The 24,430-nt window shown below is 41.1% G+C and overlaps 1 protein-coding gene across 4 annotated transcripts in view; it reads right to left on the bottom strand.

The window, feature by feature from the left end:
• Clasp2 (cytoplasmic linker associated protein 2) overlaps positions 1-24,023 on the bottom strand; it is a 177,086-nt gene extending 153,063 nt beyond the window's left edge. For all 4 annotated transcript variants that reach the window (XM_055601779.1, XM_055601780.1, XM_055601781.1 and 1 more), the window contains exons 1-5: positions 23,614-24,023; positions 13,934-14,012; positions 7,484-7,587; positions 2,924-3,015; positions 1,259-1,334 (exon numbers count right to left, since the gene is read on the bottom strand). In XM_055601779.1, the coding sequence (XP_055457754.1) occupies positions 1,259-1,334; positions 2,924-3,015; positions 7,484-7,587; positions 13,934-14,012; positions 23,614-23,808 (546 nt within the window). In that variant the 5' untranslated portion in view covers positions 23,809-24,023. The remainder of the gene's footprint in view (positions 1-1,258; positions 1,335-2,923; positions 3,016-7,483; positions 7,588-13,933; positions 14,013-23,613) is intronic.
• Between the last annotated feature and the right edge of the window lie 407 nt (positions 24,024-24,430).

Here is a 24,430-nt window from a genome sequence, read left to right as displayed (position 1 = left end):
GCAATGTGGGTAACTTATAGACATCATACTAAATGGGATCAATCAAAAAGGGCCAGGTACCTGGAGTAGTCAAATTATGAAGAAGAATGGTAGTTGCCAGCAGCTGGGGGACAGACACGGGAAGTTTTCTAATGGGTACATAGTCTGAGTTCTGAAGAGGTCAAAGTTTTGCAGGTAGATGGTGATATAGTTGCAAAACAATGTGAATATATTTAATACCACTGAAGCATACTCTTAACAATAATTGCAACTTAAAAATAATAGTAAATTTTTATATTCTATATAAGATGAAAAAAAAAAAAAAGGATTGGGGCCTAAAGATAACAATATGAAAAACAACACTTAGTTTTTTTACAACTCAATGTCAAAGGACAACTAAGAGCCAGGTGTGGTGATACATACCTAAGTCCTAGCTTCTTGGGAGACTAAGGTGGGAAAAAGCAATTGAGTTCAAGAACTTGAGGCTGGACTGGGTAGGAGAAAAAAACCCTTTGTCTATAAATAAGACAGATATTGAAGAGAGAAAAATTATAAAACTGTTACAGACAGCTGGAACTTGTAAGAAGAAAAGATCTTATTTGGTGTCGCTCCAAATGCCCTAGCTAGTTTACAGGCAATTTTAAAAACATTACAACTGACTCCCAGGGGAGGGAAGAGGCAGTGCAGACCCTATCTCCTGACAGCTCAGGAGACAGCTCAGGAGAAGCACAGACAGCTCAGGAGAAAAGATGACCATGGCCAAAAAGTCCTTCCCTGTTAAACAGGACTATCAACAACTGCAACAGTTCCTGTCAAAGCATATTCAAGCATGTAGGCTGGCAAAAATCTAGCCCCACAGTTCACATACTAGACTACAAAAGGGAACTCAGGACTCTCTTAATCTGTCAAATTCAAGAACTAACCATTAAGTTCCTTCTATCTTTAATATCAGCCCAAGCACTGAGAATAAACTCATGCTTGTTTGAAAATAAACAAACAAACTCTAGTAGAAGCAGGGGGGAAGAGAAAGAAAAAACGGCGAAGAGGCCAATAATCCTAGTTACTTGAGAGTTGGGAGCAGGAAGATCACATGAGCCCAATGGACTCTGAGCAAAACAGCCATACCCTCATTTAATTAAAAAAAAAAAAAGGCAATATTTTACTACCCGCCTTCTCTGACTTTATTGTTACAGCTTATAAAAGTAAATGCACAAAAAGGGCAGCCCCCTCCCACCCTCAAAGAAAAACAGTCAATTCTTGAAGATAAATAATTTTTTACCTGACTGTTAGAATCTCCAAATAAGATACACAAATACGGCACCAACTTGCTGATGACCAGTGGTTGAGTTCCAAAGCTAAACATAATTTAAAGGGGGAAAAAAACAGAAAATGGTTTCATTTAAAAGGTGAACAAAATATCCTGGTGCTTTCTTTTCTGTTCTTTTGTTTCGTGTTTTGTTTGAGACAGGGTTTCTCTGTATAGTCCTAGTTGTCTAGAACTCGCTCTGTTGACCATGCTGGCCTCAAATCAGAGAGCTCCACCTGCCTCTGCCTTATGCTGGGATTAAAGGAGTGCAGCACCCACTGCCCAGCCTTTCTTCCTGCGCAGCCTTTGTTTGTATCTCTAGCCTGACGACTTTGATGCAAAGTATAGATATAGATTGTTAAAGAAAGACAAGTAACAAGCAAAGTGATGCTAAGCAAGAAAAAGTACCAACCAGAGAAACTGTAACCAATGCAGGACTAGTTAGGGTTACTATTGTACAATGAAATATACCATGACCAAAAGCAAGTTGGAGAGGAAAGGTGGCTTACATGTCCATCACTGGAGAAAATCAAGACAGAAACTCAAGCATGGCTGGAGCCTGAAGGCAGGAGCCGATGCAGAGGCCATGGAGGGTGCTGCTTACTGGCTTGCTGATGGCTTGCTCAGTCTGCTTTCTTATAGGACCCAGGACCACCAGCCAGGGATGGAATCACCCACACTGAGCAGGCCCTCACCTATCAATCACTAACTAAGAAAATGTCTTACAGCTAGATCTTGTGGAGGTATTTTCTCAACTGAGATTCCCTCCTTTCAGTATAGCTTGTGTGAAGATGACATAATACTAATGAGGACAGATGCTGAAAATGAAGGTCAGCACATGATTCAACAGGGCAAAATACTCAAAAGCAGTCTGAAAACCCTCACAGCTTATCAATCACTTAAGAAAATCTGAGCTGCAGATGTCCTTTTGAAACAGTATTCTTTTAAATGACACTGAGTCTCAATATATACTGACATGAAATAAGTAACTTAGAAGATGTTTTTTACTAGTATTCTGAAGTCAGGAGAGCTCAACTTCACAGACTGTGCTGACTAAAGGCCCTGACCAGCACTTGCCAGCAGAAGGACCTAAAGCTGTGAAAGAAGAGGAAATCATACCACAGGAAATGGCGAAAGGACTTATGCATTACCTATCATACTGCACATGGTCTGGGAAATTACTCTGGAATAAGAACAAAAGCCTCCCTCCACTTATATTTCTTCTGCCTGCATCACAGCCCTGTGGTGCCTGTGCTATCAGGACTCTGTACGCCGTGACTAGGTGTGCTCTACAGGGTCCTGGCCGAGTCCTAAGAAGTGTTTGGTTTTGCTCTATCCAGCCTAGGGTCAACTGGTAAAAGGGATGTAGGGAAATGTTTTCAATAAGTTCAAAAGCTCTGAAGCAGATCCTAATATAAAAAGAGCTAAAGTTATTAGCAGTATCAGGTCTCTACCCACCAATTCTGGATGGCTAAAGAAAAAAAGAGAGAGATGTCTTAAAATTAACATGAAAGGCATCTTACATATACAAAAGTAGCATTAAAGATTACATTTTTGTTTGGGAGATCAATTAATAACTACCTAAAAATATTTTCCAGTCTTCCTTCACCTGAGAAATGACTAAGACAAAGGACTTACATATTTAAGGTTTCAATAAGACACAGACAAATGCCTTCTCGAGATCGGAAGTTCTTGTGCTTGAAGCCAGGGACCAGCTGCTCCCAGATGTACTATTGGGAAAACAAGTAGACACACGTGACTAAAAAGTCAGGTAACGCACATGACAAATGTAACCTGACAATCAAGCCGTCAGCTATTAGACTCCACATGTTGAACATTCTGTAATTTTTTGGAATATTTACATGGTAACAGTAAGAAATCTTGTTGCTAGGACACTAAGCTAAACTTGAGACTCATTTATACTTCATACGTACTTTAAATATGTAACCTGAGCATTATTTACATAATATTTTTAGTGCAGCTAAATTCGCACATGAACCTTTGTGGAATTTTCCACTCATAGTAACAATGTTATGTCAGTAAACAAAAATTTTAAAGATTTTCAGATCAGGGATGTTCAACTCCTATTTACAAGGTTTTGCTTGTTTGTTTTTTGTGGGCTCCTGCCCATTTAATATCTGAACCACAATTTTGAGTTTTTATTTACATACTATTTACTTTAAATTTCAGTAATTATGAGGAAAACCATGCCCCATGTGTAAGCATCTAAGCATTTCCAAGAACATAGGCTTCTTCTATGCTGACAATGCTGCAATTATAAGCATAGTAGTCCAGGAAGCTCTCAGTAGAAGCAAAACTCTCTATGACATATTATCACATGGAACAACTACAAACATTTCATAATTAACATTTCATAATTAAAGCTTTTCTCTTTTTAATTCTGGACACAAACACAGAAACATTTGAGACAGGTCATCTTATGACTACCTACTGTGTGGGGAAAGGAAAAAGCCCACACCCATATTGCAAACAACTGTTTAGGAATAGTGTAGCAAGGACTTCACCTGTATCTTTCTAAACATTTACTAAACTGTCCTTCCACATTTAGAAAGCCAACTGAAGCCACAAACATTCTCATCCTCCAGCCCCACCTGCATGTGTGTGAAATATTCCAAAAGATAATCTGAAAGTTGATTTTAAAAATCTTTTTAAAATGTGTTTACTATTTGTGTGTGTGCTTGCCCGCTTATGTGATTATATGTATGCATGACTGGAGGTGTGTGAGTGGAAGCCAGAGAACAACATTCAGGAGTCAGGTTTCTCCTTCCACCGTGAATTCTGGGGCTCAAACTCTGAACTCCAGTAATCAGGCTTGTGAATTTTAATGTTAACTAAGGCTGGGTATATAGCTCAGTGACAGAACATCTGCCATTGAGATCTATAAGGCCCTGGGTTCTGTTGCCACAACCACCATACACACACACAAACACATACACACACACACACACACACACCTGGGTTCTGTTGCCACAACCACCATACACACACACACAAACAAACACACACACACACACACACACACACACACACACATGCACGCACACACACCTAATTTGAAGAACCTGTCTCGGGCAAATCAACTCTGAAACTCATTTCACAAAAATGACTACATCTAAGTCTAAAGGTAAATATATACAAATGTTACCTAAGAAACAATTTAAGTGTAAATCAGTACAGATTATCTACAAAAATTTTTACAGGGTATTGTTATAAAGTATTAAATCCCTTCGAATCAGTTTCCCTTTAAACTCAGTACCCTTGACTTATTAAACATATGTAACATTATAGTTTAGGCACAGCAAGATACCATTGTGCATTAAGCTACCTTTGCAACTGTGGTGTACATGTCAGCTTACTTTTACTCTCCTTCAAAGTATTTCCATGCTATGGTTTGGATGTGGTTTTCCACACAAGGGCTTATTATGTGCCCGAGGCCTGGCCCTCAGTGTCAAAATAGAAAGACCTGGGGTCTGGTTCAGTAGTTAAGAGCAACTGTTCTTCTTGCAAAGAACGTGAGTTCAGTTCCCAGTACGCACACAATGGCTCATAACTGCCTCTATAACTCCAATTCTGATTTTTACAAGTACCTTCACACATGTGGTAGACATAAATATGCATACATATAAACATTTCTAATGGAAGTGCCTTTAAGAAACAGGACATGGTGAGTTAGCAAAAAGCAAAACAAAACAAAACAGGTTATTATCTTGGCTTCCCACAAACACAAAAACATTCCTGCCACTGTGTGCTGCCTTCCTAAGATGATGCACTTAGGTGGAGCCCATGTCACAGCTAGAGCTGCGCCCACAAAACTATGACCTCCAAAAGATGAGGTAAATACATCTTATCTTGTTATAGGCACAAAGCCTCAGACATTTTATTGTAACATAAATCAGATGAATATATTTTTAGTGTGTGTGCATATATACATGTATGTTCACGTGTGGGGGTGAATGTGTGCAAGTACATATGTATATGTACATGTAGAAGGCAGAGAGGACAATCTTGTGTGTTGTTACACAAGAGCCATCTACCTTTTTTTTTTTTTTTTGGTCACAAGTCTCTTACTAGCCTGGAACATGCCAAAGCAGGCTAAGCTAGACTGGCTGGCCAACAAACCCCAGCGGTCTGCCTGTCTCTGCCTCCCTGTTACTGGCATTAAGACAATGTCACCATGCCTGACTTAAAAAAATTAGAAAAGGGCTTCTAGAGATCAAACTACAGTTCCCTTCTGACAGTCATGCATCCACTGCAATCAATGCATCCCTAAGGGCTAATTATTTCTATTATATTCATAAAACACAAGTAGCAAGACATATGTTACATAATCAATAACCACCTATTAACATAAAAGAATTTCTTGTTTCTGAAAGAGTTGCAGAAATTAATATAACATTCAGTAGCTTTCAAAATAATATTTTTGTTAATTTATAATTTGCAGGTAAAAAAAACAAACAAACAGAAAATGGTGAAGCACAACTACAACTGTCAAGTCACTGAAGCCTACATGTTTTTTTAAAACGTAAGTAACTGAAAAAAGAAAAGGTAAACGAAAAAAAACTTACATATTGGCACTGCATGATGCCAGAAGCCAGCTATGCACGAATGGCTGAGGCATGCAAGTGAGCTTCCTGGAGACAGTCCTTTTTTGCATGGCAACGACAGATGTGCCCTAAAGAGGCAAGACCCCAGCGACTATGTCCCAGGACTGCTTCTTGCTGCCTTCCCACGCTTGTCCTTACTGTACTTCTCACATATCTGACATGACAAAAATCCTCACTGCCTATGCTCTGGTGTGCTTGCTTCACTGCTGGGCAGATTTCCTACAGATCAAACTGAAGATGTACTTCACGTAATAACGCCATTTAGATGAATTGATGATTTTATAATTCCTGAGAAAAATTGTACAGGACTCCTGGTTTGCCTCAAATAAGTTTAAACCCTCCTGCTGAACAGCAAAAACTGCAAGGAACTCTTGTGATTCCTCACTTGACACTGACACATAAACTGCATTAGAGAGAAGATGAGCTTGAGGCAGATTTACGACCTAAGTAAACGTTCCTCTAGGTCTCAATCAAGTCTCGGGGTGCATTAGGACAAATATAAATTACTGCCTTAAGCTTTCAGTGAACTTATAGATAGCTGAAAGATTAATTAGATACAGTCTTAATGGGAAGACATGTAAACAATAACCATGTTGTAACCCCTTGGATACTGCTGACCTTAAACTATGTCACGCACTACTGTTGTTCTTAATTTAAAATGAAATGTGGAATGGAGACATAAATAGATAATGCTTAGACAGGAACAAGTAATCAGTAATCCTGATGTAACTATACTTTATCTGGTTTTGTGATAATTTCTTTAATGGCCATTTTTCTTCTAACGTATAGACTTTGTATTAGATGATATATAAGGACTGAAAACAAAGAATGACGTTTGTGTGTGGTGCATGCTGTGTGCTAGAGCCTGCTCATCAGATCTTGCTCTATCTAAATACATGTCCATCGGGCTGTTGTAGATACTGTCTATATGTATGTAAATATGCATATATGTATTTATATCTATATGTCTACACGTCTGTGCACATATGGTGACTGTGGAAGTTCCCTTGTCTCATCCTTAAAATGTGTGTAATGTTTGCATGTTTGTCTATATGTATGTATGACCTGATACAATGGAAGCACTGAAGCAGCAGGCCAGGAACTGGATTCCCCCAGAATGGTGCCTTGCTTTCTTTCTCACCATGTCACAAGGAGTTAACAGGCTCAGAGACCCTAGTAGGCTCTGAGAAAAAGAGCCAGGAATTAAGCAGGCTTAAGCCACTTTTCTTAACAGCCTGCTGCAAATCAGCAGAAGGCATTAGCCAGAGAAAGCAGCTCTGGCTGCAAAGACTAGAAAGAACCTGGATAGCTCAATCAGTAGGCATCAGACTTTCAGTCTGAAAGGCCAAGGTTCACAGTTCCCTTTATCACAGACTTATATACCTTCACAGATTTTTCCCCTGGACCCATCAAACATGGACTTTGGCAACATCTTATATTTGAACTTCTTTAAAACATTAGCAACAACTATTTAAAACCCCACTTTTGAATTCATGCTTCTTGAAGGTTTATTTATTGGTTGCTGTAGTTAACATTTATCTAATTAGAAGTTTTAATTAAAATATAAGCCTACCATAGGTGGTGCCACCTCATCCATCAGCTTCAGTGTCAGATTCTGAGCTTCGTCTCGAACCTTGTCTTTGGCATCTCCCATTCTGTCTATTAAAGCTGTGATAACTAATGGGGGAAGAATAAGTATTTATAATTTAACTCCATTACAAACCATACTTTACAAAACTATGAAACAGTAACTGTTTCCATAAATAATTATGAGAAGAAATTACTTTAAGTTCCTTAGTCATGGGTTGAAATGAAAATAACAAACAAATTTCAATGTAATATGTACAATCATATCCACTTACAACAGTGTTCAAAACTAAGCAAACCCAGTATTATTCTATTTGGAAGTATGTATGTGGTCAAGATCCACAGATAAGCAAGTAAATGCTTTCCTCAAAGTTATGACAGGGAGACCTCTGGTAGAGTGAAAACGTATCCTCAGAAAGACAGAGATAGTCCAAGGACCTGGCAGGCTTAAGTTTCTGGACCCAGGCATAGTCAAAGGTCAGTTTTATAATTATACTTTAAATTGCATGCTATACATGCTTCCTGTAGGGCATATTCCACATCTGACAAACAGAAACAAAAACACAGGCCTAAACCTAGTTTTTAAAGAGGTAGTAGAAGAAATTAAATTTAAAAAGGGAAACATTTATCTAGTTTACTTACAGAAGGTGTAATCAAGGGGGGAAAAATGCCTTCAAGCCAGGTGTGGAAGTACATGCTTTAATCCCAGCCCTGGGGAGGCTCAGGCAGCAGGACTGAGCATTCCAGGCCAGCCTGGATTATATAGAGGGAACCTGTCACAATGAAACAAAAAGCAGCCCTCACAATTAAAATCATAACATGGGGCTGGAGCTCAGTAGTTTAAGAGCCCTAGTTGCTCTTCCAGGACCTGGGTTCGATCCCCAGCACTCACATAACAGCTCAAAACCATTCCAGATTTCCAGCTCCAAGAGATCCAATGCCCTCTTCTAGTCTCCATGGGTATCAGGCATTCAAAGTCACCCATATACATATACAAGAAGACAGTAATAATAAACCAATATGCACACTCTTTATTACTAGGAATATGGCTCAATAGTACAGTGCTAGCCAGGCAGTGCAATGAGTCATGGAAATCGCTCTCATTTTGTTATATTATTAACAAGAATCATTCAATAGCTATAAGACTGGCTATTACTAGAATGTGTTTCTTCTAAATCACACAACATAATAGTAAAAAATAAATTATCTCGTTTAATCCTTCCATCAACACTATTAGCCTATTATACTACTAGGTGGTAAAGCCAGAATTTGAGTAAATACACAATGTTTACTTGTAATTTAGATAGTTGGGATTGCGTGTGTTGGCATCCATACAACAGTAACGGGAAAAGGTACTCTGTTCCTCAAAGGTAAAATTTAACTTCAAAAGAAAACTCAAAGGTTGGACTACGTAGAGGCTCATTTCAATACTAAAAAGAATTTTAGGCCACACCTAAAATTTGGTGCCATACAGCTGTAATCTCAGTATTTGGAATTGGGGAGGTAGAGGCAGGAGGATCCGAAGTTCAAGGCAGCCCAGGCTACAGAGTGAGTTTAAGACAAGGCTGGGATCTATATAGTAAGGCTCTGTCTCAAAATTAACGAGCAGCTGGCTCGTGTCTATAGTCCTACACTCAGGAGGCTAAGGCACAAAGACAGCCATGAGAATCAAGGCCCATCCGGGCAACACAGGAGCTCTAGGCTACAGAGCAAAATCCTGCCTAACAACAAAGTAAAACAAAAGTAATCTTATAGAATATAAACATTTTAAAATCTTCAATAACTGGCATACACAAGCTTTGTATTATATTAAACAAAAAAATTACTTTTGTACTGAAACTTTAATTGTATGTGTATGTGTGTACATGTGAGCACTCATGCCAACACAGACAAGTGGGAAGGCCAGAGAACTTCATGAAGTCAGTTCTCTCCCCATGGGTTCTGGGAATCAAACTCATGTAAACAGGCTGGTGTGGCAAGACTTTACCTGAGTCAGTCACCTCACTGGTCTTTAAATTCCTTTTTTATAATTATTCTCTTGAAGACAAACAACAACATTTTCTTTAGTTGTACCTAGTTATTAATTGTAGGAGATACCAAATTTCCCTAAACCTCAAAGTTTCCTTGTTTACCCTCATGACTAGAGAGAGGATAAAGTACACAGGGAAAAAAAAAATAAGCATTTAGACCTGTCAGCACTATCCACTGAAGATCTATTCACATTATGATCTGTGAATCACCAATAACCACAATGAACCCTGTGTGTGTGTTTACTAGACACCCAGGAAAGAGACTTCCACTGTGTAAGCTCAGAGAATTTAAACAAATGTGTCAGTTTACCACAGACTGCACTGGAAGATGAGATACAGGTGTTAGTAGTTTTCACTTTACTGGTATTATAAAATGTAAAATTACTCTACAAGACATAAGTCAGTTCCAAGTGTCCTACAGACTCTGCCACTCCTTCTACAGCACTGTTTAGAGATTAGACTATCTGCTAAAAACATTTTAATGGCTGGGCATGACAGCTCATGCCTTTAATCTCAGCACTTAAGGCACAAAGAAGCCAGCAGATCACTATGAGTTCGAGGCCAGCCTGTTCTGCAAAGTGAGTCCAGGACAGCCAAGACTATGCAGAGAAACCCTGTCTTGAAAAACCTAAATAAATAAATAAACAAATGACAAAATTCTTTATTAAACTCAGTTACTCTAAAGCCAGAGGCAGTAATCAGTGTGAAGAGATCACTTACGTAAACATGACACAGAGTCCACACTCTCTTTAGAACTGTATCTAATGCTATAATGATGAGCTATGTGCAAATTTTAGAACTAGAAATAAAATTGAACAGGATTCTTAATTTTTCTAGAAAACTTTTTTACTTTTAATGTACAAAGGACTGATGCACATATGAATTCACAGAGATGTTGCAGCACGCGTAAGCCTACACAGGTTCAAGAAAGAAAAGATCCCAGTGCTCTGAAAAAAAAGTAGACAGAAGCGATCTGCAACTGACACCTGCTTGCAAAGGAAAAAAAACAAAACAAAACATTTTTTTCTCCAATGAAATCTCACTGGGACTATTAAGCACACTTACAGTAAATGGCCGATGCAAAACAAACTCAATGGTATTTTTGTCTCATATTGCTTTGTTTGAGCTTTTTATTGGGGGGGGGGTGTCTTATGTTTGTTTATTTTCCAAAGAGCGAAAAAGAAAGGTCAAGGAGTTGGGAATGACCTGGGAAGAACGAGGGAGATTTAAAAAACCCTTCATTAGGCCATAATTTAATTCAGCCCTCTCCTTTTATAGAGAAACTTTATAAATTGTTTTATATTTATTTATTCTGCTTGTGTACGGAAAGGTGAATATGAGAATGGTATGTGCATGGAGGTCAGAGGACAATTTACAAAACTGTCTCTTTCCCACATGCTTGAACTCAGGTTACCAGGCTTGCTGACAAGCACTTGTACCCACTGAGCCACAGTATTGGTTCTCTACAGAGTTAAGTAGTCTGGTTAAGGCTTGTGATAAGATTAAACAAACAAAAAGCAAATTTGTAGTAGCCCAGTTCTTGAAGAGCATGCAGACATTGGGTCTTCCGTCTAAGTCAGAAATATGTGATGATACTTTCACAGACATAATCAATACTTTTAAAGGACACATCCAATAAATGGCAGGAAAAAAAAAACAATTATGATAACTTTTCCCATCATACCCCATAAGCTCAAACAAAATAACAAGTTCAAGTTTCACAAAGGCTCTTCAAAGTGAACACAATGTTGACTAACAGGAAGTCTGCAGAAATAACAGATTAGAAGAATAAAACGGTACATTCCAGTGAGGCTGTGCCTACAGAGTGGGAACACAAATGAAAAGCACGGGCCAATGAAAGCAGCTTAATATAATTTATAAAGCAGTTAACAACAATGAACTTTAAGCAGTTAACTATAACAGCAAAAAAAAAAAAAAAAAAAAAAAAAACATTGTAAAGAAAAGTCCAGAGTATGATGAACCAGTCTGAAAAGCTCCGAGATACTGACTATGAAGAGGAGAACTACAGAGAAGAGGAAAGATTTCAAAAGGAAAGAGGAGTACAGCACTCCCAAGTTAGGCTATGTCCAAGAAAGTGAGCAGGCTTCTGCTAAGCTAGCCTGGAGAATCCTCGCTGAAGAGTCTGCAGAAGAAGCTAACTGAGATGGAGAAGAAACAGGCATGTGCAAGAACTGGAACACCAAGGACACTAGTCAAAGGCCGTGACAGCTCCAAGCCATCATGCTTCAATACGAGCTGTCAGTGTACCTGTCTCTGAAAACTCAGCAAGACACATAACACCCAGAGTAAAGCTTCAGCGTAAACGCTTTCTGCAACACGAGTGCTATGGAGCTACAACCCTGGCAGGGATCACAAACACAATTCCCACCACCACAGAGAGACAAGAAATGCCAACAATGTGCCAATTTCAGTGCAATATTTCAACACTGCCATATTGTATTCAACATTCTCAGTTACAAAGAACTAAAAAGATTGAAGGAATTATGAATCAGAACGTCCATGACTCAAGGCTCAGTTGAGAAGAGGCATGCTTAGCATGACTGCGGCCCTGCGGACAGAGATGCATGCCTTTTGTCCACAAGGATCATAAGTTTAAAGGTCAAAGTCATTCTTGACTATATAGAGAGTTCAAGGCCAGGCTGAGATACACAGTGAGTTCTAAGCCAGTCAGAGCTACACACACACACAGAGACCTTTTATTTAAAAACAAGAACTAAAAGAGAGGGATTGGGGGAGGGGGAGGGGAAGGTGGCAAGCAAAGCTCCATGAACCTAGAAAAAAGGAAGCAGCCATACTACTAGAACCACTAAGGATCAGGTACACCTTATCAGCCAATTTCTCAAAGCCTCAAATAATGGAACTTTATTTTTAAAATTCCCACTTATACATTCACATAATATGCAAAACATGTTTTCAAAGCATGTTTTTTAAACATCTACTATTAATTTTAAGCAGAAGACTGACATTACAATTTTTATCTGCAATGCCAGGTGTAGCGGCGCACATCTGTAATCCCAGCACTCGGGGAGGCAAAGTCACACGTAGTTCTGTGAGTTCGAGGCCAGCCTGATCTACAAAGCAAGTCTAGGACAGCCAAGGCTACACAGAGAAATCCTGTCTCGAAAAACCAAGAAAAAAGTTTATCTTTAGACACTATTAATACTAAGGATGGCAACTACCAATTAGTGATTAAAAGTGAATAACAAGAAACCTATTATAGAAATGACTGGAAAAGACAAAAAAAATTGACACAATTTGGTGGCATACCAAATGTGAAAAAGTTGACCACAGATATTTGAAAGTATAATGATATTGACAGTATGAGGCATTAACTTAAATTACAAAAGAAAGCCATTAACATTCACGGTTGTATTTCTGTATATTGCTATAAGATAGTACTGAACCCATTCATAAAGCATTCTAAAATGTCCATGTGTTTAGTCAGAGCCCACTATGTCACTCCGAGCAGCAGCTTACAGCAGCACGATAACTACGCAGCCCACGTCGTAACTGCCGCTCATACCGGGACACAGTGAATTTGTTCAACCTAATGAAAAAAACACGTGGGACGGGAATGCAGCGCGTGGTTAACGTTGTGAGCTTAAGTGTTCAGACTCAGCACCGAACAAGAAAAAAAACGCGGGCTTTTTATTTCTTTCATTTTGCTGTAACTCGTAAAAGATAGGTCTGAGCAGACTTCTCTACAGATAGCATAAAAACAAAACAAAAGAGCAATGTACCTGCATGGTGGCACACATCATTACTCCCAACACTTGAAAGGCAAAGGCAGTAGGATCTGTATGAGTTTGAGGCCAGCTTGGTTTATATACTCAGTTCCAGGCCTGCCAAGGCCATAGAGTAATACTGCCTTAAAACAAACAAACAAACAACCCCACAAAATGTATGTTATATTACAAATGTTGTCATTTTACAAGAAGTTAGGTTCGCTGAGAGATGAGCACATGGCGTAAATGCTCAACAGCACCCAGACAGTTGTGTTGTCTTGTTGCTTCTGCAGGATTAAAGTCTGCTTGAGCAAACTAAAATGCTAGAAGTACCACATCTCTCATAAAATTAGTTTTTAAAAATTTATTTTAATGTGTCTGTGTATGAGTATGTACTGTGTTTGTGCAAGTACCCGCAAAGGCCACAAGAGGGCGCAAGTCTCCCAAAGCTAGAGCGCTAGGTGTCTGTGAACCACCTGGTGTAGTGCTGAGAATCTAACTCAGGTCTTCTGAAGAACAAGTGCTTTTAACCACTGAATCCTCTCTGCAGTCCCCAAACTACATCTTTTTCTAAATTTACAGAAACTAATTCTGTTTAACAAAAACTAGAAGTAAAAGTTATTCTATCAAGCTTTACAATGATTCTTAAAGTGAACTTACCCATGGCTACGTAAGATTTAAATCTTGTTGACAATCTATCCACAAAGGCACTTAAAATCTCCAATCCTAATAATGATACCTACAAACAGAAAGAGATTTAATACAAATTACTGATGCATATTTTATCAGTGTATAATTCTTAATATACGGCAATCATCACATATTACTATACAGAGACCTTGCCACGAAAGACAGACAGACAGACAGACTAGCTAAAGGCAGAGGCGGCGGAGGGCCAATGCTTACACAGGTCACTCAACTTGCTTTTTATAACACAGGACCACCTGCCCAGAAGTGGCACTGGCCAAAGTGGGCTGGACCTTCTCACATCAATCATTAGTCAAGAAAATGCCTCACAGACTTGCCTGGAGGGCAATCTCATGGAAGCATTTCCCAATTGAGGTTTCTTCTCAGATGACTCTAGCTTATGTCAAGTTGACAAAAACAAACAAACAAAAAACTAACCACCACACACCACCACCACCACCATCATCATAGTGAAACAAAAAAACTTTAAAATAAATAAATATTAAGGCAAACAAAAGAGGGGGCTGAGGCTCACCTGACAACTCAGTGACAGCTGACTAGCACGCACAAGTCCTTGTGTGAGATTCCCTAGCACTGCATAAAGCAGGCACAGGACACACTCATAACCCCAGCGCCCAGCAGGTACAATGCAAGATGATAAAAAAAAAAAAAATTCAGAACCACAAAAAAATCTCACCAAACAAACAAACGAAAGCCAACACCTCTGTCCAAAAAATAAAAAATAAAAAGGAGGGGTGTGGGGAGAAAAAGGAAGAAAGAAAAAAGATTTCAAGATCATCCTTGGCTACAAAGAAAGTTCATAGCCAGTCTGGGCTATATGAAATCATGTCTCAAAAATAAGTAGGTTATTAATCACTAAAACTGATAGATACTCTAAATAAATACTAAAACCAATTAGTTTCAGTAAAAGCCTGAGATTAAAGGCTGCTATAAAAATTACTGCTATAAAAATCTGGACACGAAGTATACTCCTCTGTCCCAGCACAGGGAGAGGCAGTTGGGTCTCTATTGGTCTTCACAGCAAGTTCCAGGACATCCAGAAAAAAACCTTTAGACCCTGTCTCAAAACAAAACAAAAGGGGTTGGGGGAGACTGTGAGAATCACTGCTGATCTAGTACCCAAAAACCTAAAGAATGAAAACCACAAATTCAAGGTCAACCTGGGCATCAGAATGAGACCCTGCTGCAAAAATAAACCACATTTCTTCTACACATTAGCATTCAAAAACCGAAGGGTGAAACATAACACAGTTTGGATGAAACTGTTCCTGTCAGGTATTCTGTCACAGAACAAGTAACTAATACACTCAGAAAAAGTCTTAGAACCATTACATAAAGTCTACACGCAGGAATTAAAAAATGCTAATAAAATAATGCAAGAGGAGCTAAATAAGTTCAGGGTTGGAAGAATACAATCCCAAAACTCCCCGCAGGATTTGTTCACAGACTTAAACTGGTCTTGAAATAAACAAATAAATAAATGAAAAGAACATCCATATCAATATTGAATAAAGAAAAAGCTTGGGCTGGAGAGATGGCTCAGAGGTTAAGAGCACAGGCTGTTCTTCCAAAGGTCCTGAGTTCAATTCCCAGCAACCAAAAGCTGGCTCACAGCCATCTACAGTAAGATATGGTACCCTCTTCTGGTGTGCAAGCACACATGAACGCAGAACACTGTATAAATAAATAAACCTTTAAAAAAAAAAAAGGAAAAGAGAAAAAAGAAAAGGCTAAGTCAAATTACCTGACTTCAAGTATGAAGCTACAGCAATCAAGAAAGCATAGTGGGACTGGAGGGATGGCTCAGTCAGCTAAAAAAGCACTGACTGCTCAAAAAGAGGACCCAGGTCCAAGGCCATTCTGGGCCACATGGCAGCTCACAACTGTCTGTAACTCTAGTACCAGGAGATCCAATGCCCAATTCTGGCCTTTGGCCCCAAGCATGCATGTGGTCACAGACATGTATGTAGGCAAAACACCCATAAACATAAAAAATACATTTCCTTTTGATTTCTTTAAAAGGAAACATAGCTATTAATAAGAGAATGAATATATAGTTTCATGAAATAGCAGACAGACTACAAAATAGCCAAAAAACAAAAAAGCTAACTGATATCTAGTAACATATCTAGTAACTTTGGGTAACAAAGGCACTCAACAAAGATATTAGTCTTTAAATACATGTTGCTATAATTAGACGTTAACATAAAAAGAGAGTAAGCTTCAATTTAAACATGACATCACTTACAAATATTAACCAGAAACCAGATCAAAGACATAAATAAAAATTACTTTCAGGAACTGGAGAAATGGCTCAGAGCTTAAGGGCACTGGCTGCTCTTCCAGAGGTCCTGAGTTCAATTCCCAGGAACCACCTGGCAGCTCACAGCCATCTATAGTGATGTATGCTGCCCACTTCTGGTGAGCAAGCGTATGTGTAGCCAGAGCACTTATACATGGTAAATAATAACATTTTTAAAAAATTATTCTCATTAAAACATGAAGTTCTGGGGCTGGGGTGATGGCTCAGAGGTTAAGAGCACTGGCTGTTCATCCAAAGGTCCTAAGTACAATTCCCAGCAACCACATGGTGGCTCATAACCACCTATAATGAGATCTGGTGCCCTTTAAAATAATAATAATAATAAATGAAGTTCTTTTAACAGTGCTAAGTTCACAAAAGTGGTCCGTTTTGTTTATTTCCTTTTTTGCTGTACAGGGAAGCTACCACTGAGCTACACCTTGCCCTTTGAAAATAAAACAAACCTAAATTTGGACCCACTTAGGAGCATAAACACACTGGCAGACTGCTCCAATTTACCTTACTGTAAACACAAAACCAAACTGCAACAAACAAACAAAATACAAGTGTTTCTAGATTCTTGAATTAACGCCAAATTTCAAGAGTTTTGTTTTTAAACATAAAACCAAAATGTAGCCAGTCAGGCCCAGGGCTGGGGAGATGGCTCAAGAAGGCAATTACAGAGGATTCAGTCCTGAACCTACAATCTGAATTCAGTCCCTGAAACACAAGTCTGAAGTAGAGAACCAATGCCCACAGGTTGACCTCTGACCTCCACAAGCATGGTGTACTCAGAGGTACACATACACAACTAATTAATTAAGTTTAAGATGCCAGGTCTGGAAGCGCAAGCCTACAATCCCAGGATGCAGCAGGCTGAGGCAGGAAGACTATAAAATCTAGTCAGCTTGCATAGCAAGATCCTGTTCCATTTTTTTAATTCATTAATTAAAAACTGAATGAATGCTATTATCCTGAGAGGTGCCGGTACCCAGGATTATCTCCCTGTTCTCCTTATCAATCTGTCTCTCCTCTCCTCACCTCTGCATCCCATATAATGGGACATATTTGAATAATCTGATGTTAACAAATGAACAGGCCACTGTCACCTTAGCTCTAGTTTCAGTTCAATAGAATGTATAATCTTTTAAACAATTTAGATCAGAAATATCATTCAATGGCTGGTAGGATGGCTAGATGAGTAAAGGTACTTAGAGCCAACCATGAGGACCTGAGTTCAATAACCTGGTACCAAATTGGTAGAAAGAGAAAGCCAATTCCTCAAAGTTTTCCTCTGACCTCCAGACACAACCCACCAGTTTGTGCGCGTGCGCATGCGCGCGCACACACACACACACACACACACACACACACAGACACACACACACTAAATAAATGTAAAAAAAAAAGTTTTTTTACAGAAATGTCAGTCAACTACAGAGCTAAGGAACTGTATAAAATAGTAATGTCCACACCCAATTTAAGACTCACAACTGAGAACTTAATTTGTGACACTGGTAAACCAGGTAAGAGTTTCTGACCCACAGGTAGCATAGCATGTAAGCTTAATTCATAACCATAGATGTTCTTCCACTAAGGTGGACAGGAAGAAAACGTGTTGTTCATAAAGAACAAAAGCACACAATGCTCCTTCTTGGAAACAAGTTTACTGGACTTCTTTTTTTACAAAATTAACTTGAAGACAGGTGCACACCCCTGTAATCCCAGCACTCAGGAAAACAGAGGCTGGCAGATGATCTCTGTGAGTTCGAGGCCAGCCTTGATCTACATAGTGAGTTCCAGGACAGACAAGGCTACATAGAGAAACCCTATCTAGAAAAAAGCTTTAAAAAAAATTAACTTGAAGAATCTAAGAAAAAATATAAACTCTAAGAAAACTAGTGAAAGAATATTATAGAATAAGTGGCCACGCAAATGAGCATACATACCCAGGTTAAATGAATAAGGCTCAGTGATCTACAGTGTCAGCAGAAGAAGAGACACTAGTAAGGTCTGAGAAGACAGAAAAAAGACGTAAAATAAGTGAGTGAATGAACTCAGAAAATACACTTTTTCAAGTACCAGACAAAATTAGGGGTCACCAGAGTCCAGGAATTTAAATTAGGCCAGTTAACAAATGAGGACCATAAAGCAAGAACAAAGAGGGAGATGAGAATTAAGAATTAAAAAGAATGGGGCTCGAGAGATGGCTCCGTGGTTAGGAGCACTTGTTCCTGCAGAGGCCCCAGGTTCAGATCCCAACACCCACACGGTGGCTCATAGCTATTTTTAACTGCAGCTCCAGATCTAATACCGTCTTCTGACCTCCAAGAACACTCAACATGTACACGGTGCGGACAGCCATGCAGGCAAAATACTCCTACACAGGAAGTAAAATAAAGAAATCTAAAAAACGTAGAGAGAGAGAAGATAGAAGAATTAAAAGCTTAATTAAGCTGGGCATAGTGGTGAACGCCCTTAATCCTAGGACTAGGAGGTAAGTGAGTTCCAGGCCAGCCTAGTCTATGTAGCAAGTTCCAGGACAGCCATGGCTACTTAGAAAGACTAGGTCTCAAAAACAAAATTAAATGAGAGACACACACAGACAGACAGAGAAACTTAATGAAACCAAGTGTGATGGTAGACACACCTATAATCCCAGTATTTCTAAAGTGGAGTTAAAAGGTTACAAATCCAAGACCAGCCAAAAATAATGATGCTGCTAGAAACTACCTCTCTCTTTAAAAAGTTTTACGAAGGGGGTCTTAATGAAAAGAATCTCCCATGAGCTAGTCAACGGTGACTGGGATGGGGCAGGCCGATACAACACGCGTGTGTGCAGACAGCTAACAATCGCAGGTGTTGGTCTTGTCTGAAACAGGCTCTCTTCTTGTTTTGCCGAAGTGTGCTTCAGGGCCAGCCAGCCATCCTCACCCATCTCCACCTTCCACCTCCGACAAGTGACTAGGATTACAGATGCATGTTTTCCGTCATTGGTCTTTATGTGAAACATAGGGACTCAAACCAAGGTCTTCGTACTTCGTACTTCCAGGGAAGTTGTTTACCCAGTGAGCCATTTCAGCACCCCATTAGTCACCTTCTTCTGTGTCCAGGTATACTGAAGAAATGCAGTCTCCAACAACTGCGTCACTTTCGAAGTCACCAACAAGCACCTCTGTAATGGCCTGAATTGGTATGGAAGCATCCCAGCTTGTGTGTTCTGTCGCAGCCATGTGACTACTGCTATCTTCCCAGTTAGTCAGATAGCACATCTAGACTCCATCAGCCTTCCCCAGCCACAGCTTCTGCATTCTCAGACTCAACTGACATCAGCTGGAAAACATTTGGGGGAAAACCAAAGTCTGTGCTGAACATCTACAGCCTTTCTTCCTTCGTCATTATTCTTTGAACAATACAATACAAATGAACATTCACACTGTATTAGATATAAGAAGTCATTTCAAGTACACAGTAATTTCCTTACACTGTTTTATGTAAGGAGCCCAAGCATCTGTAGATTTTAGTATTTAGATAGAACCAATCCCTAATTGATATTATGGAGAAACTGCACATTTCCTCTCATCATAAATTTTCCCTAAATTTCCTTTATAGTATAGCTAGGATATTACAAGGATTTTTAAAGATGATGTGCTTGATACCAAATACGTTATTTCAGAATTGTACAAGGAGCAATAAAGGAGGATGCTGAAGCTAGACTGTAATATAGCACAGCACACAGGAGCTTGAAGCTGGAGCATTGAAAGCATCCTGAACTACACCCTAATGCCCTGAGAGAAAGACTAAACTCGGACTCCACCAAAATCACTCACCTACACAAATTCTCAAGCATATGCACAGACCAATAACATAAAGACACAATGTTTCAGTAAAGAAGCTAAAAACAATCTGGCTCTTCTCCTGCCCAATAGGTAGATAAGAAGAGATAAACCAATATGCCATGATGAGAGGTAAACCTTGCCTCCTTTTCTGTTAGCCAAAACCAGCATACTTGGAAGGAGCAAACAGTGCAGCAAGTAGAGGCATTGCCACAAAGCTTGACACCTGAGTTCAATCCCCAAGAGCCCATGTGGTGGAAGCTGAGTCCTACAAGTTGTTCTGACACTGCCACCCTACTCCAACACGCTCAGTAAAATGTACTAAAACTGGTAGATTTTAAGAATGTGGTACTTAGCTGGGAGCATGGCACATGCCTGTAATCCTAGCACTCAAGGAAGCAGAGGCAGGCCTATGGCTGTGGTCTACATAGCAAGTTTCTCACCAGCCAGGGCTATATAGAGAGCGCCTTAGTTACTCTTCTATTTTTATGAAGAGATACCACAATCAAGGCAACTTACAGAAGAAAGCATTGAGACCTTGCTTATAGTTTCAGGGGATTAGTCCATGAGCATCACAGGTGGGAGGATACTAGCAATGGACTAAATAGTAGCGGAGAGCTTACATTCGGATCCAAACGTTGGGACAGAGGGGGACTCAACCTGCCATGGGCTTTCGAAACTTCAAAGCCCACCCTCAATAACACATCTCCTCCCACAAAGCCACACTTTCTAATTCTTCCTAAATAGTCCAGCAAATGAAGTATTCAAATATGTGCACCTAAGGAAGCCATTCCCATTCAAGCCACCACATCCTGTCACACACACAAAGCGTCAACATCAACAACCAAAATTTCTACTCCACAGCATTGTCACTGCTACCAAACTAAGGGATTCTTCTACTATTCTTATACTTTCCAACTAGAGGACTGTCCTTCATAAAAACCTTCTACCACAAAGCCCCAGATGTACAGTGAGTTTGAGGCCAGCCTAAGCCACATGAAAACCTGTCTCAAAAAACAAAACTGAACCCTATACATCTGTAGATCTACCTGCCTCCAACTTTTTCTTAATACCATACTCATTACACTCTAGCTATGAAGACAGAAGAGACAGCTTGGCAATTAAGAGCACTGGCTACACTTCCAGAGGACCCAGGTTCTCTTCCCAACATCTACATGGCAGCTCACAACCATCTAGAACTCCAGTTCCAAGGGATTCAAATGCCTTCTTCTGGCCCTGTGGGCAACAGCCACACACATAATACACAGACAAACGTATTCAAAACACTCACACACATAAACAGTAAGATAAAAGACAAGGAGTGGTGGCACATACCTTTAATCTCAGCCCTTGTGGGTGGGGACGATACAGGCAGATCTCTGTGAATCTAAAAATAGCCTGGTCTATATAATGAGTTCCAGGCTAGCCAGGGCTACATAGTGAGAAGTGAGATCTTGTGTCAATAAATAAATAAATAGCCCAAATCGCAGGCTCATTATAATACAATGCCCTTTAAAACATTAGAAAAACATTCGAAAAGTTTTTGTGCTAAAATATTAGGTAATGAGAACTAGTAATTTCTGAAGGACAGAAAATTGAGTGACCAATGCCATGAGGAGAGAAGGCATGGCATCTAACGCCAAAGACAAGGAACTGGCCTAAGTAAGGAAGACAAGCAATCCACTCATATAAGAGAAAAAAAAAAAAAAAAAAGGATGAGCAGTACTACCAGAGCGTGTTTAGACGGAGCTGTAAGAGCCGGTGGCACTTCCAACCGCTCAAGTGGTCTCAGGCTATAGTATCTTGTGAGGAACACGGGAAGAATCTGTGAACCTCAGGCACTTCCCACAGGGATTCTAACCTGTTAACTGGAAACTCAGACTTCACAGAAAACCTGGACTACTGTGGTATCACAACGACAAACATCTAAAGGTTGTAATGGCTTGAAGGCAAATCTACTGTCAGTCTGGAGAATGAAGCACAGCAGTTTTCACTGGTTTCAATGCCGGATTATAGCATAAAACAGCTATGCTGAATGCGTGTGATTTACTTACATAGTAGTATCTAGCTAATTTCCGCAAAACAAATTAATACCCCCCCAATTCTTAACCATAGTTTAGTAAATACTAACTTATTCCAACTTTTTATTTATTTATTGGAAACAGTGTCTCATATATTCCAATTTGGCCTCAAACATTATCTTTGGGAAAGCCATTTTTTTTTCAGTGATACAGCCTCTAGTAAGATGCCCATATTCCTGAATAGAACCCCTCATCCATGCTCCTTTAACCCTAAGATTACTGATTCATTTATTTAAAAAAAAATAAATAAAGTGAAGGTAGAGGTACTTTATGGAAATAGCAAGAGGGGGAGAACAAGGGTAATGAGTGGTGAGTTGATCAAGGTACGTGACATACGTATGAAAATGTCACAATGAAACAAACCCACTATGTACGCTTGAAAATGCACGCTGGTAATAAACTTTATTTTAAATCTTAGTAGAAGTCTAACCTTCCCACAATCACACACGTCTCACTATTAAATCTGCATAATTGTACAGTTTTTCTTGTTGTTATCAATAAGTTTCCAAAGTAGAGGCTATTTGCTGAATACATCGCTAAGAATTGCTCCATCCAGGGGAAGTTCCTGCCTGCATTTTAAAGCAATACTGCCACCAGAAGACTAAAAAGAAAAGTAACTGCTAGCAACCATGGAAGCCGCTAATTACCGAATATTTACTTATCTCCATCCCAGCGACATAACATCCTGCCTGCTCCTGGCTCAACACCCACTCCTCCCCACTCCTTTCTGTTTGCTTCACAATGTAAGCCAGAGAGCACGCGGTGTTTCAAATCTGAGTTCGTCCCCCAACTGCAGAAAAAGAAGATAAATCAGCCAACGGCTTTCGAAGGGGAAAGGCAAATAATGCCCCGAGATGGACCGTCCTTTCGTGCAAAGGGCCTGAATAAGCGCTAAAGATGCTTTCGAGAGATCACAAGCTTCTTGTGAAAACTACGGGGGGACGGGGAGAAGAGAAAGAGGGAGGGGAAGAGGAAAAGAGAGAGAGAGGGAGAGAGGGGAGGGAAAGACGGAGGAGAGAAAAAGTGGGGGAGAGAAAGAATGAGACCGGAGAGAAAATAAAGAGCAGAGGGAGAGGAAGAGGACAAGAGAAAAGAAACGAGAGTAACTAAAACAGAAATCACTCGGAAGAGACGAACTTGTCCAACTTCCCGAAGTACCCAAACGCCCTGTCTCAGCGCAGGCGTTACCCAGGCGTGTACAAACGTTACGAAGTCTTCCAGCCTTTGACTGCAAGCTATCACTTTGCAAAGCGCCAAGCAGCTCCGCAACGTGTCACGGAACCGCTGCCTGTGGCCGACCAGCCGTGCCCCAGGCCCGGGGGCGAGGCCAGCGCGTCCCCGAACCCCAGCGGCAGCGCGCCAGGGTTAAAGAGCCGCGCGGCGAGGAGCGCGCCCGCCCGCCCCGCCGCTCACCCGGTAGTTGCTCGAGCCCACCCAGCCGGTGAGCGCGTCCACCGTCTTGGCCAGGCGGCTGGGGTCGTCCTCCAGGTCCGGGATGGCACCGGGCGCGCCGAGGTGGAGCAGCAGCTCCTCGCCCGCCTGCAGCCGGCCGCTCACGTCCTTCTGCAGCACTTGGGCGCAGAAGTACTCGGCGCCGCGGGGCTCCATGGCCGCGCCCGCCGCCCCTCGGCCGCCCGCCGCTCCTCCGCCGTCCACTCTGCCCGCAGCTCCGCCCCGGCCGCGGCGGTGCGGCCTCCGAGACGCGCTCGCCGCCCCGAGGCGCCGCTCCCTGAGGCGCCGCGGCCGGCAGCTGGGGGGACGGGTCCCCTAAACTAGTCAAACTCGGCGCCCCCGGGTCCCTGCCCCGCTTCAGAGGCTGCGGCTGCCGGCGACGTCAGCGCGCGCGTGACGTCAGAGCGACGCGCCCGTCCGGCCTCCGGCGCGTCCGGGCCCCGCGGGGGCCGCGGCCTGCGGCGCTGCTGGGGGCGGCGGCGCCGGGCGATCGGGGTCGTCTCGGCCACCTCGTGTGGGCGTCCCCGGAAGGCCCTGTGGGAATCCCGGATTCTCCAGCGATTCGCTCCGCCGCCACCGTCAACACGGAAAGAAAACTTTCCTGGTACCTGTCCTCGCCCTGCCCCGCCCCTGCCATCTTTGAAAACCGGAATACGTGGTTCGTGTTCTTCCTCGGTCGAGCCCCGCTGTCCCTCCCTGCAGCCGCCTCCACAGCCGCTGTGGAGGACTCTCTGTTTCTAGTTGATACCGAGGTTTTGCGAACGGATCCACACGTCTG

This window comes from Psammomys obesus, unplaced genomic scaffold (genome assembly GCF_907164565.1).
Source record: "Psammomys obesus unplaced genomic scaffold, mPsaObe1.curated_primary_1811, whole genome shotgun sequence".
NCBI classification, from domain to species: domain Eukaryota; kingdom Metazoa; phylum Chordata; class Mammalia; order Rodentia; family Muridae; genus Psammomys; species Psammomys obesus.
Note: the sequence above shows the minus strand (reverse complement) of the source record. Positions and strands in the feature narration are given on the sequence as shown.